Below are 13767 nucleotides of genomic sequence, written 5' to 3' on the forward strand. Positions count from 1 at the left end.
TATTCTGTCTCCGACAGTGGCCTGAACTACAGCTTCAGGAGGAGTGTACAGTACAGAGCAATTATTGAGTGATCCATCCCTGTCTTCCATTCCCAGCTTCTGGTAGTAGGAGGTCTAGGATCGCCCCAAGCTTGGGGTTGCCTTCCATACCATCTTGGCCAATAGTCGTTGATGGACCTGTAAAAAGCGACAGAGTCCTGTAGCACCTTATAGCATGCTCCAATACTTTTGTTAGTGTATAAGGTGCCACAGGACTCTCTGTCCCTTTTTGCAGATCTAGACTAACATGGCTACCCCTCTGATAATTGATGGACCTATCCTCCAGGAACTTATCCAGTTCTTTTTTGAACCCAAGTATAGTTTTGGTCTTCACACCATCCCATGAAAATAAGCTCCACTGGTTAGTTACATATTTTATGAAAAAGTACTTATTTGTATTAAGCATGCTGCCTATTAATTTCATCAGGTGGCCCCTGGTTTTTGTACTGTGTGAAAAGGTAAATGACACTTCTTTAGTCACTTCTCCCACACCATTCATGATTTTATATCCTCTGTTATATTCCCCTTCCCTCCCCATCCCCCAATCATCTCTTTCCCAAGCTGGATAGCCCTAATCTCTCCTCATAAGGAAGCCATTCCATAACCGTGATCATCTTTGTTGCCCTTCTCTGAACCATTTCCAGTTCCTCTATATGCTTTTTGAGATGGAAGCAACCAGCACTGGACACAGTATTGAAGGGGTGGACGTTATAACATTTTCTGTCTTGCTTTCGATCCCTTTCCTCATAGCTCCCAACATACTGTTAGTCATCTTTAGGTGCTTAAATGCCTTCTAAAATCTGCTGTTCAGGGCAAATCCCACCTACCATGTTGATAACCAGCCTATGTATGGAAAGAATTTTTATTTCTGGCCCACACTGATTCGTGTCTCACTCCTCAAATAGTCCCATTGCAATCAATGGAGATACTTAACGAGTAAGGTACCCTGCAACCTGAATAACAGCATAGAATAAATAAATATCATATGGCATTTTAGTGTTCTTAGTGTGTATTAGATGAACATATTCAAATGCCTGTTGAGGAAGACGTTTTCAAGATAGTGTGAAAAACATGCACACGGGCATTTAAAAAATTTAAACTATTTTGATCTGACACTTAGCACCTGTCTTCCATAATATCTGGCTTGTCGCATATAAACCTTCTGGTTTCCTTTTGTAAACATATGAAATCATTTTTGGAAACAAAATTAAAGGGTGAGTAAAATTTTCAAAACCTACAGCCTGGGTTTTTAAAGGTCTTTAGGGCATTGCTGCGCTCAGCGTTTCAATGTCTAACTGATTTAGAAGCCTAACACTTGTTTTCAAAGGTGATTTAGGCACTTAGGAGTCTAACTACCATTGATTGTCTATGGGATTTTGGCTTCAAAGGGCCTAAAGTCCCTTTGAAAATGCTATTTAGGCTCCTAAATTATTTAGGCATTACAATGCTGAGCTAAGCAACACCTAAATACCTTTATAAACTTGGGCCCAAGTCACTTACAAGCCTAAATATCATTTTCAAAAGTGCTTAAGTAATTTTGGAGTCCTATGGACTTCGGCTCCTAACGAGGTGATTTTCAAAGGCACAATTAATAGTTAGGGACTTAAGTGCCATTTGTTCTTTTGAAAATCTCTCCCTAAGTGATTCAGGCACTTCTGAAAATGTAACTCCAAACTTCTCTCTTTCCTGCTGTTACTAATATGGTATAATTTAATTTCACATTTTTTCATGTCAGGTGAGTTTCAGTATTTCTATCGCTGCTTTTTAGATTGTAGATCTCGACAGAGGGCTAGTGTTAAATGCTGAAGGAAGATACCTCCAAGATTCCCAAGGAAACCCCCTCCGAGTGAAACTAGGAGGAGATGGACGCACTATTGTTGGTAAGGACAGGCTTTCTTCCTAAAGAAATATAGTTTTCATATCCATGGTGCAAAATTCTAGCAAATATGGCAGAAGTGGCATATTGATTTTATTTAGGGATGGATTGTAGCCCAGTTTAATATGGCAGCACAAGGCAATAAGGGGAATATCTTCTTCACTGCATGAGTGTGAAGAGGCCATGGTATTGCACCCAGTGGTGTCTTCCTCCCCCAAGTAGGTGGGCAGGGAGAGTTTGACTCTCAACCTGATCAGAGCTGAGCCAGTATGAGAGGAAGTAACCTGAGCCCCCAAAAGGCCTGCATTAAGTTAATTCCTACACAGAGCAGCAAGGAAGATGATAATTCCTAGTACAGGCTCTTCCAGGAGGAACTCAGCTACACACCACCCTTCCTCATACAGGGCATTGAACATAGGTTCAATGGGGACCTTAATATTTATATTATAATCATTCCCAGGGACTTTGACCAGGATTAGGGCCCTGTTTTAACAGATGCTGGACAAACACAAAGGTAGGTGCAGTCCTTGCCCCAAAGAGCTTACAATTATATTCTTGTCAATCTATAAATAGGGATGGGTATGAAATATACTGTACAGACAGTGTTAACCTGCTCCTCTGTTCAGCCGGAGAGCAACCTCCCAGCACAGCTGTTCCTGCTGGGAACAGGGATAATTTGCATGGGTGGTTTTGTATAGGAACAATTGCTCGTTGGGGGCTGTCACTCATGACTGTACAGCAAACCAAGGCTGCTTCCCCTGTGGCCACATCCCCCTTTATCTCTTTTTAATTGCACCTGTAAATGTGCAATAGAATGGGGTTCTGTGACATCTTGGAGGAGGCAAAATTGGATACAAAATGAGTGGAATCTGCATCTCTGCTCCTGGGCCTGAGGCAGAGAATCAGAGAGCCATGACTCACTACTTGACAACCCATTTAGGGTGACCAGACAGGAAGTGTGAAAAAGCAGGATGGGGTGGGGAGTAATAGGAGCCTATATAAGAAAAAGCCCCAAATATCAGGACATCCAGTCACCCTAAACCCATCCCTTCTGCTTCCGTGATTGGTTGCCAGCCACAGCAGCAGAGGATTTAGCCCTCTTGCTTCATGTTGCCAGACAAAATTTGGCCCATGAAATGCATCAGCTTATGATCTAGCCACAAAACTAACTCTGAGATGGAAATTTGAAATGACTGCTGACTTCTTCCGTGAAGTGGATATTTTAAAGTGGTAGGTCATTTACTAAAGGGGCACTTAGTCTTCCTGTGGCTGACATTTACTAGGGGAAGAAAAATCCCAGCTTTCTGCCAGTAATAATGTGTGGATTCTTAAAAATACATCAATCATGACAGCATCCCCTTTGAACAGAGTTGAGAATAAAACAAACAAATGTAGAGGTTTGCAATATTGGATAAGACCCAAAGGTGCATCTTGTCCAGTGTCCTGTCTTTGACAACAATCAGCACCAGACACTTCAGAGATAGATGTGGGATAATCTGCTCCACCCTTAACTATGACAACTCTGAATGTTCTTGTTATACATATAAATGTCCAATCTTTTTTTGCATCTCATTAAGATTTTTTGCCTCAACAACTTCATGTAGCAATGAGTTCCACAGTTCAGACCCCTCAAATATACTCCCCTGTGGCCTTAGTGGTTTTTTTTAAAACCAAAAATCTGGTCACTGGGATGTTGAGTATTTTAAGGGTATTTCCTTATAAGGCTTCAACTTGTCATTTTTGTGTAATTTTAAAAAATATTGTTTTAACTTTTGCTCAGAACTAGAAGCACTATAAAAATTCTGTCTCTTCAGTTTCTGTAGTTCTCTTCAATAGAGCTGGACAAACTATTTGTAGTGAACAGTTTATCCAGGGAGTTTAGCCCTTATTTTTGTTTGGGAATTATCCATGAATAAATTTTGATTTTAGCTAATGTAGTTATTATTCCTAATTATTTGATGAAGACTTTTTGCAAATACACCTCTACCCCAATATAACGCGACCCGATATAACATGAATTTGGATATAACATGGTAAAGCAGTGCTCGGGGGGCGGGAGGCTGCACGCTCCGGCAGATCAAAGCAAGTTTGATATAATGCGTTTTCACTGATAACATGGTAAGATATTTTGGCTCCTGAGGACAGCGTTATATCGGGGTAGAGGTATATATTCCATCCCATGGGTTGCTTTGTCTATGTCTTTGGCTCTTGGTTGTTGTACTGTTTGATATTCATGATGAGTGATTGGTCCTTTAAGTGACATTGTTTTATGCCAGACGTGAGGACTTTCATCATGAAGGGTGAGCCTTCCAGTATATGAATACGAATACTGGAGTTCACATGGAGTGAAGTTAACAAGGAGGCCTTAAGTAATGCAAGGCCTTGTGCTGACCTCTCCGTACAGGGGTGGCTATCATCCTTGGTGAACAACTTTCCTAAAATGTTCAGGTGACCAGAAACTCCATTGCTCAAATGTTCATGGAGCAGCAAAATCTAATAATAATACGTAACCTTCATCTTGCACTTTTCATCAGTAAATCTCTAGCATATGGCTATAGATCTTCAAACTAAGCAAGCTACGTGAAATCTGCATGAATCACTTTGAATACTATTCTGCAGTATTCTCCTTCCTCTACTCTCCAGTTTGCTCACATGGCTAATTTTCACACTTGAGAAGGATTCCATGGTATGGCTTGTTGTTAGAAATGGAGAGGAAGAAAATCTTAGCAGTAGGATCCTATCTTGGATTTGGATTTGCTTTTAGATTATAGTTTGAAATGAGAGAGGCTGGATCCAAATCTGTGTGTCAGCAGTATTCTCCCCTTTTGCTCACAGATCCTCCATGCTGAAATGTCATTTCTGTTAATATGGCATATGAGCAAGTGGTATTGCTGGAAATGGCAATCAGAACAGAGAGAGGGACATGGCATCTCCTTAGGAAAATCAGGAGTGTGAGTAGAAAAAAACATGCCCTCCTCATGAGGTGACATGTACCTCATGTATGGACGTACCCAGATCTTTGAAGGGGGTATCCAGAGCATCTGTACCAACACATGCATTTACAGAAAGTCAAGGCATACTTCTTACATGGAGTCCTCAATGATCATGAAGTAATTAGAAGTTGAGGGCATCTGGCACCACCAGGAAGCATTTAACATCTCACAGAATCAGGCCCATATGCACTTAGGCCCAGATTCTTAAAGGTATTTAGGACCTAACTCCCATTGAAATCAACCTTTGAGGAACTGGTCCTTAGAAACTAATCCTGCATTCCTATGCAGTCCAAATGTGCATGAAGTCAGTTCAGTCATGTCTATGTGGACTATGTGAATGAGCCAGTACAATGTATGGTATATGTGGATGTCTTGCTGTTTATGTACATAGATATAAATAACTATTTTCCCTCAATTTATCCACAGCATAGTTTGTGGCTTTCTCTTTAAAACTAATAGGAAATAATAAAAAATAACTGTGGGATATATGTGAAATAACTAGTGATTACATATGACTCCATCTAAATAAGTCTCATGGACTCATGTGTAGTACATGCAGGTGAAACACGGTTACGGAGAACATCTGTTGTATCCATAACTTAAGACAGGCCTTTTCTCTCTCATTGCAGCATCCTAACAGAGTATCTTTTTTTTTTAACCTTGCATCTGGTGTATAACATTAGGGATCAGGGTATGAATCCTTTTACATGTATGTTTTCACCTACCTATGTGAGATGAAAAGTAGGTGTAATCTTTGCACATGAATGAAATGGATATATGAAACCCCTTCTGTGTGCTGTTATGTGCTGCTGAATCAGTCACGGAAAGGGCTGTATCCTCAGCATTCCAGCCAGCAGGATTTACCTATTTTAAGTCAGGATTTACTATACCTCTCTTCACTAGTTCTGATACACTCTTGGGAATCGAGCTCTTCAGAGAACAGCTAATAAAAATAGATGATGCTGTGGTTTGCATGAGGTCCTCCTGAATCATTTCTCTATTTCCTTAGGGTATGGGACTTTTGGGTTCCTAAATGGAAATCTGCTGATGCTAAATACCATGATTTAAAAACACAGAGGATCTGCAATTAGATATTTTTGTTTTGTTCTTCTCTTGCAGATGCTGGTGGTGCTCCAGTAGTGAGTCCTGATGGATTACCCTTGTTTGGACATGGGCGATTTAGTAAACCTCTAGCAAGTGCACAAGATAAACCAGTAGTAAGCCTTGGAGGGAAACCACTGATTGGTCTTGAAATGATTAAAAAGACAACAACTTCTTCAACAACTACGACCACAATTCCCCCAACAACCACAACTGCAACTACAACCACAACTACCATCACAACCACCACTCCTGAACCAACGACTACTGAGCTTCCGACAGAGAAACCACTACCTACATGTCCCCCAGGCACTGATGCTCAGTATGATGAGGAGGGCAAGTTGGTAATAGGGCTTGATGGCCTGCCTGAATGCAATGCAGAAGGTAACAATAACATAAGCTCAAATAGTAGGTATGATGTTTCCTGAGGTAGCCAAGATTGTGAGACACCTTGCTACCACCTGCCCATAGTGTGACAAAGCCCTGTGTGTGCCTGCCATGGGTCATCTCCCCAACTCCTCCAGCCATGGGTAATACAAGCACTTCCTTCAAGGCATCACAGACCCCGCTGTCTCTCTACAGCTTAGCAACAAGCACACTCCAACTCCTGAGCCCTCCAAGAGTCTCCCTGGAGTGTCCAGCCTCTGGTCTGCTGGACACTCATCATGTTCACAGATTTGCTGCTTCCAAAGCTTACCAGTTGAGGCACCTTACCAGTTCTACCCCAGATCATCAGTCAGCTTAACACACAGCACTGAGATGTTTATAGTGAAATCAAATATACATTTATTTGGCATAGGACAGAGATTTAAGTTGTAGCAAGTAGAATTACTGGAAACAAATGTTTTCATGTTATGATTTTATTTTATATGTATTTTACAGCCTAGCCGTAATTCACAAGATACTCTCCTGCTTTGTAGAGTATTGCTCAGCTCAGATCCTTGCAGTGTTTTACAGCCAGGCTTAGCTTTGGCTCTCCTTTCATGAGAGACACATGCTACTAGATTTCCTCCTATGCAAAGGATTTTGTGTTTCCTTCCACCCCAAGATATGCCAGAACAATTCTTTATTTGTTGTTCATAAACATAATGCCCCCTGCCCCTGGTGTTAGTTTCATCTTTGAAATTTCCTCTCTTGTAGATTTTGCCATCTATTATTTAGCCCCTGGCTAAGTATGGAAATAGGCCTACATCGTGAAGCACACCATACACAGAACACATATGACCAGACAGGGAGACAGGTGTCTGCTACCTCCTGCCTGAAAGGAACATTTCTGAGATATGTCACCTCCTGGTGACCTGCTTTAACACCAAGACCTTAAGAACATATTTTTCAGTAGAGACACATAACTCCTTAAATATTGTCCATACCTACATTTTCCAATTACTGTGATGACCAGTGGGCTACTGGCTCTTGGTAGAGATATCACATGCCATCCTTTATTGAACTGTGATGGATAAATCTGACCCAGGGGATCCCTGTAAAACCCTATGTAACCCTTGTGCCCTCTGCCAGTTGGCATCCTTGTTACTCCCTGTCCCTGAGTCACAGTAAGTGTGGCTGTACAGCACAGTTACAGAAATTTAAAACAAAAACTTTGTATTTTAAAAGCGATCTTCCGAGTTTGCCAATGACAGTTGATTGTGGAAGAGAAAACTTGAGGTGTTTGCCATCTGACAAAGGCAAGAGGAATGTTTCAGTATTTCACTGTGCTCTGAAACAGCACATACTTGTAAAGAATCTCCAAGGCTTGTCACATCACAAATCATTATTGAGACTCTCATAAAAATGAATACTTGTTATCAGCTAGCTACTGGGGCCTGATCCCATTGACTTCCTTGGGCTTTGACTCACAGTCTTGATTTAGATCCATGGAGCTGCCCCCTTTCCAGATGGCTGTGCGGCACTGTATAAGTTAAAATAACTAAACAGTCACTCTTCTGGCCAACATCTTAGGTCTTTGGCTTCTGAACAAACAGCTTCATCTTTAAAGGCTGAAAGAGTAGTGCTCTGAGCTTTAAAGTACTGTTCTCACCAGAAAAGGGATTGCAGGGCTGTGATTTTATTCTCTCTCAGTCATTTCCATATCACATGTGCTCAGATTACAAGCTAATGGCCAACCCTGCAAGCTCAGGCCCCAATTCAGCAAAGTACTTAAGCTCATGACTAGCCTTAAGCATGTGAGAACTTTGATTTTCAATGGAACTCCTTATGTGCTAAAAGTTAGGCACATGTAACATTGCTCTGCTGAATTGGTTGAGTCCTCAAATTGGGATACGAAAGTCGATCTGAGTTCTTTCTGCTCCTAGCCTCATCATAAGCTATCAACTAATATTCTGTGTTTATGGCCTGCTTCATCTTCCACTCAAGGAAATGACACAAAATTCCATTGACCTCAGTAGACGTAGCACCGAGTCCTTAGAAGTTAGCTGACAATTTTGTTGCTGGTGCATGGAGCAGAATATAAACCATCTGGCTTTTCCATAGCTGTATTTCCTCTGGATTGTCCTGCCAGTAGGAATAAAAACTTGTTTTTCTCACTAAAGTGGCAGATGTGCTTGAAAGCAGCAATGGGGGCAGAACTATTGAGCAAATAGGTGACCTTTTTATATTGTCACTGTTCCTACTATAATCTTTAACACTTTAATCCAGATGAACCTATTATCTAGGTTTCCCTAGACTATTTGCCCAATGACATGCCTTATCGCTTGAGTTGCAACTGTTCTGTAGATGACCCCTCTTCAGTTGATTATACATAATATGTATAAATTCCCTCTTTAACATGATTAGCTTGTCTAACTCTTCAATCACATCTCTCAGTGCTGTGGTGGAAGGATGAAGATATTCGCGATGAACACTGCACTGTGCCAACGGATATTGGGGTTGCTTACCGTTTCCACACTAAACATTAATTTTGTATATCTATCAGTTACCATCATCTGTCCATGGGAAGCAAATGCTTTATGGAGTCTAGACTATAAAATCTGCAGGCCAGATTCCCAGCTGGTGTGAATCAGTGTGACTCCATTGACTTCTGTCACTGTGTCACATTGCTTTACCGATTGCAGGCTGTTGGGTCCATCTGTAAATAGCGAAGATGGATCTTAGCTGCAAAGTGCAGATCTGCACTCAACCTTTTTCTAGCTCTGAGCGGATTTTGGGAGCTTGGCCCATCTCTGGTAATTATGCCTAGCTCTTATATAGTGCTTTACAGCCATAGGTTTCAAAGTGCTTTACAAAGGAGATCAGTATAAATATCACCATTTTACAGATGGGGAAATCAAGGCCCAGAGAGCTGACATGATTTCCTCAAGATCACTCAGCAGGTCAGTGGAAGAACCAGAAACAGAACCCAGGTCTTTTGGGTCCCAGTCTAGAGCTCTATCCACTAATCAACAGTGCCTCTCATAGCTGTTAGTTCTTGCTCGCTCTCTTTTGTCATTTTTTTGAATATGAGTGCATTGTAAACAGAGATCGAAACCGTCTCACTCCTTATAGCTCTGTTGCCTCTGCAGTGTTCTAACCGTAGTAAAATTTTGTTTTTGTCAGTAAAGTAGGAAGATATAACTGGAAGACACACAAGGCGCAGATATAGATTGTCAAGCAAGAAAAATAGCATGTCACTCCTAGGAGCTGGAGAAAGATCGACCTGGCTCTAAGTGAATAAAGTACAGGGCCATACAGAACTTTTTTTTCCCCACATTAAATATAAAGCAATGACCTTGCTTGTCATTGTATCTCTGTTGCAGCAATACAAGCTAATGATGTTGCCAAATTTAGATCTGAAGTAAGCAAGAACAAATCCACCAAAGTCAATTTTGTTGAGCTTGCGTACGCCGGGTCTAAATTCAACCCACTCATCATTTGAAGGCAGCATCAGAAAACAGCTCCGTATATTTAAAAACTGGGCCTGGATGTGCCTACTGAATTGTCCTACAGTCCCCCATTTATAGAAGTCTGTAACTGGATTTAGAAACAGACAATGTAAATGGTGTCTGGGGAACTGCACTATCAGTTTAGAAAGCACAGAAAAGATGGAAAGAAGAAACATGGGCAGCTGACGATGAGCTGAGAGATGGATACAAGCGTCTTCTACAAAAACTGCTATGAGCAGAGGATTGGAGATTCTTCAATCAGCTGTACTGGGTGAGTAATCTGTCTGCGAGATTTTATTGCCTTGTAAAGGCAGAATTGTCATTGTTTATATTCTTAGTATTCATTAGTTAGAAGGTAATCTTGTGTAACTACTTCTGACTATGTATATATAGAGACAGACACAGAGCCAAAGAAATATTAACTATAATCTTTGTTAGACAGTAACACAAGTAGGACTTTGCTGTAGGTGCCCTTAAATCTTGCCACTGACTGCATTTATTTTTATTTACTGCACCTATGTGATTTGCAATGTTCCTTATATTTAGAACGGGGAATTATTACAGCAATCGCTGTCCCACTTGTTCAGGCTTTAGTATGAGAGAGCTTTGAATTTCAATTGGATTTAGGCTCCTAACTCCCTTAGACTGCTTTGAAAATCCCAGCCTCAACTCTTCAGTGTGGCTTTAAGAGTACCACATGGGTGTGGTGTGGATTGATACCCATGTGAAAAACTGCAGACATATGCACCTTTGACCGCCTCGCCTGCTCTCTGCCTAGCAGTCCATCTCCCTGCTACCCATTCTAACATCCCAAACTGTTAGCAGCTTCTAAAAATCACTGGCTGTTTATTTTAAATCAAGACTGAACAAAAAGAATTCTCCTTCTTTCTCCTTATTACACTGCCTGAGACCCAGGATGGACAGTGTTCAGTCTGAGACCAGTGACAGATTTGAAGTTCGATATCTCACGGTCCATAAGGGTCAGAAACAGGACCTTTATAACCTTGGCAATGTGAGATTTGCAGCTTTCCAGTAGAGAGACTTAGGCTATGTCTACCCTGCACAGTTAACCCAGGCTCTTACCTGTGTTTTAGCCTTAACCCATCTACCATCCATGCAGAAAAGTCTCTGTCTGGGTATAGGTAAGACTCCAAGATCTGCTTTAACTCAGACTGGAACCCACCCACTTTACAGTGAAGACGCAAGCAAAATCATGCAAGTGCTGATAGTCTTCCAGTGCCCTTCCCACAGTTCCCCTTTCCCTCCAGGGCAGATAAATTCTGTACAATTGACTAGGGAAGAATCCAGGGGACAGTAACAGGTAGGGCTTTGATGAGAGGATGCTCATACCTGGGCTAGCCTATCCAAGTGCCAGTCATCTAGATGTAGACAGTGTAGACATAGCCTAAGAGGCTTGCCCAAGGTCACATAGAAAGTCTGTGGCAGAGTAGAGAAATGAACGTGCATCTTCCAAGCACCAGGCTAGCACCCTGCTCACTGCGACATCCTTCCTCTCTGTCATCAGATGAAACCTTTAAAATCGTGACTTTATAATATATGGTGAAGCTATTTGGGGTCATTTTATAGGTTTCTAAACTCTTATTAGTTAGGACCCCTTATTGTCTGTGCAATTTGACTCTTGATAATGGAAACACAGGTGGAAGTTTATGATATAGTGTGTAATACCAGTAAAACATTCAGAAACCCTGAACCCTGCAAACAGATGCATTAGTGCAGGGCTCTGTGCCTGTAAGGAATCCTACTGATAGGGCCTAAAACATATGTGTGACATACTAAGTACATGACCATCATGTGGTATTTGTTATTGGCACTCATTTGGGATGAGCAGCATAACCCTTTTGTAGCTTTATCACTAGTGAGTAGTGCAGCCAAAACAAATTCATGCTGAGAAAACCACGATACTTCACCCGTAGCATCAAGAATTCCCTCTCTATCTTTCTTTTCTTTTAGCTATTTTTAGAAAAGAATTTTTGTGTGGCCGTTTGTTCACAGTGGGAGCTTGAGGGCTGGATTAAAACAGCTGGCAGGCTGAATGCAGCCCACAGGCCATAGTTTGCCCATACTTGCTTCATGCTGTCATCGAAATGCTTTGTCTTCCAGTATTGGTAACTATTTTTTACTGTAATTATTTTTTTACAGCTGTTCTTTACAAGGGACTGAGGCGGAGACAGATATTATCTCTATTGTTTTTAGTATTATTACTGCTAGCTGAGGCCAACTCCCTTTCTGGCACTTTTTTCATTATCTTTTAGTTCCCTGGGCTTAATTCAGTTTCATTATGGCAGCAAGTGGTTTTGGAAGGGACCCAGTTTAAGAAAAATCAAGTGAGAGCCATTGACACGTTTCTAGGTGTGTTTTTTCCCCCTATAGTTCTGAGTTTAATATGGAAATCCTTTATATCTTCCCTGTTACATTTGTCTATTTTCCTTATTCTCCATCTCTGGCAATTCAAGATGAGTCTAATTTCTTAGGCAGCCTGGGAGTTTTATAGTGTCTATCTATGTTTATACAATCCCCAGTACCAGAGCAGCTCAGCGTCTTACAGTCTTTTAATATGCTTATCCTCATATCAACCAGGTGAGGTAGGAATTATCCCTGTTGTAAAGATGAGGAACTGAGGCACAGAGAAGCTAAGGAACTTGCCCAAGGTCACGCAAGACGTCTGTGTCACAGTAGTGAATTAGGTCTTCCAAGTGCTAGAGTAGTGCTCTAACCACTGGCCTGTTCTTCCTCTCTAGGATGAATCTCTGATATAGGGACCTCTTTAAAAATAACAGGGCAGCTTTTTTTGATCCATTTTGATCATATCATTGACCATATCTTGAAGACACATAATAATATCTCCATGAAAATAGCTGAGGGCCAAATTCTAATCCCCTTTATATTAGGCAGTATCTTATTCCACAAGCAGACACATTGACTTCAGTGGGACTGTTCATGGAGTAAGTCTCCCTTGAATCTCATCAAGGCTTTCAAAATCTGGCCCTAAAAATATTTTACAGGATTATTTTTAATAAAGGCATTGGCTGATTTTTCTCTGAAGTTTAAAGAAGCTTTTAAATACTAATATTTCTTTCCTTTCCAGTGTCCAGTTTGCCAGAAGCTCTGGCCCATGTTTCGTTCTTTGCAAAAGAGGCATTATATCATCCACGGATCAACCCAAATCTATAGAGAGCCTTATTGCATGGCGCAGAAAAAACAGCTGTTCCTCTTTAAAAGTACAGCATGTCAAGAACATCTCTGCCAATGCATCAGATTGGAAGTGTGAAAGGACAGGACATTTCCTGGATCCTGCGACATGACATAGGTTGAGAAATATTAATCCCCACTTCAGAGTTGTGAGGATTTCTATGGGGAATAAATGTTTGCTTCTCTCTCCATAACATTTCGGTAACCTCAGCTTGGCTGCCTAGTCCAACGTTTGACACATGCAATAAAACAGCCTGCCCTGTCTGGGTGAACATCCTTGAGACGAAAGCTCCTCCAAGGTGCCTATTTAACTGCTACGTTATGTTTCAAGGAGGATAACCAGTTCCTATATAGGGCTACCAACATGCCCCAAACTTTAGCTACTGCTCTGTCCTGAATGTTTCCAAAGGGAGTTTTTGCACTGTCTGTCTCCTCTGTCTGGGTCTTTAGTAGAACAATTATTCTTCCAGAGCCTGATATTTTGTAACCATTAATACTTGGCTTCCCAACAGACTTGCACTGTAAGTGCCAAAAATGCCACCACATGTTATACTAATTCTGTGGCAAAGTCTGTTAATATTTGGCAGAATACTTGCTCGTCCCAGCACAATTTATTGTCAGCATTTTCACTAGATTCAGCAACATATAACAGAAAAGGGTTTCGCAGCCGAAA

At 41.2% G+C, this 13767-nt stretch overlaps 2 protein-coding genes across 2 annotated transcripts in view; one reads left to right on the forward strand and one right to left on the reverse strand.

Annotated features, from left to right (window-relative positions):
* The window catches only part of EZR (ezrin), a 705905-nt gene that overhangs the window by 376751 nt on the left and 315387 nt on the right, over positions 1–13767 (reverse strand). The window lies entirely within an intron of this gene.
* The window catches only part of FNDC1 (fibronectin type III domain containing 1), a 126601-nt gene that overhangs the window by 72387 nt on the left and 40447 nt on the right, over positions 1–13767 (forward strand). Inside the window, exons 10-11 of the mRNA XM_032772642.2 lie at positions 1808–1919; positions 6028–6393. Of these exons, the coding sequence (XP_032628533.1) occupies positions 1808–1919; positions 6028–6393 (478 nt within the window). The remainder of the gene's footprint in view (positions 1–1807; positions 1920–6027; positions 6394–13767) is intronic.

The sequence above is a fragment of the Chelonoidis abingdonii genome, chromosome 3, assembly GCF_003597395.2.
Source record: "Chelonoidis abingdonii isolate Lonesome George chromosome 3, CheloAbing_2.0, whole genome shotgun sequence".
NCBI classification, from domain to species: domain Eukaryota; kingdom Metazoa; phylum Chordata; order Testudines; family Testudinidae; genus Chelonoidis; species Chelonoidis abingdonii.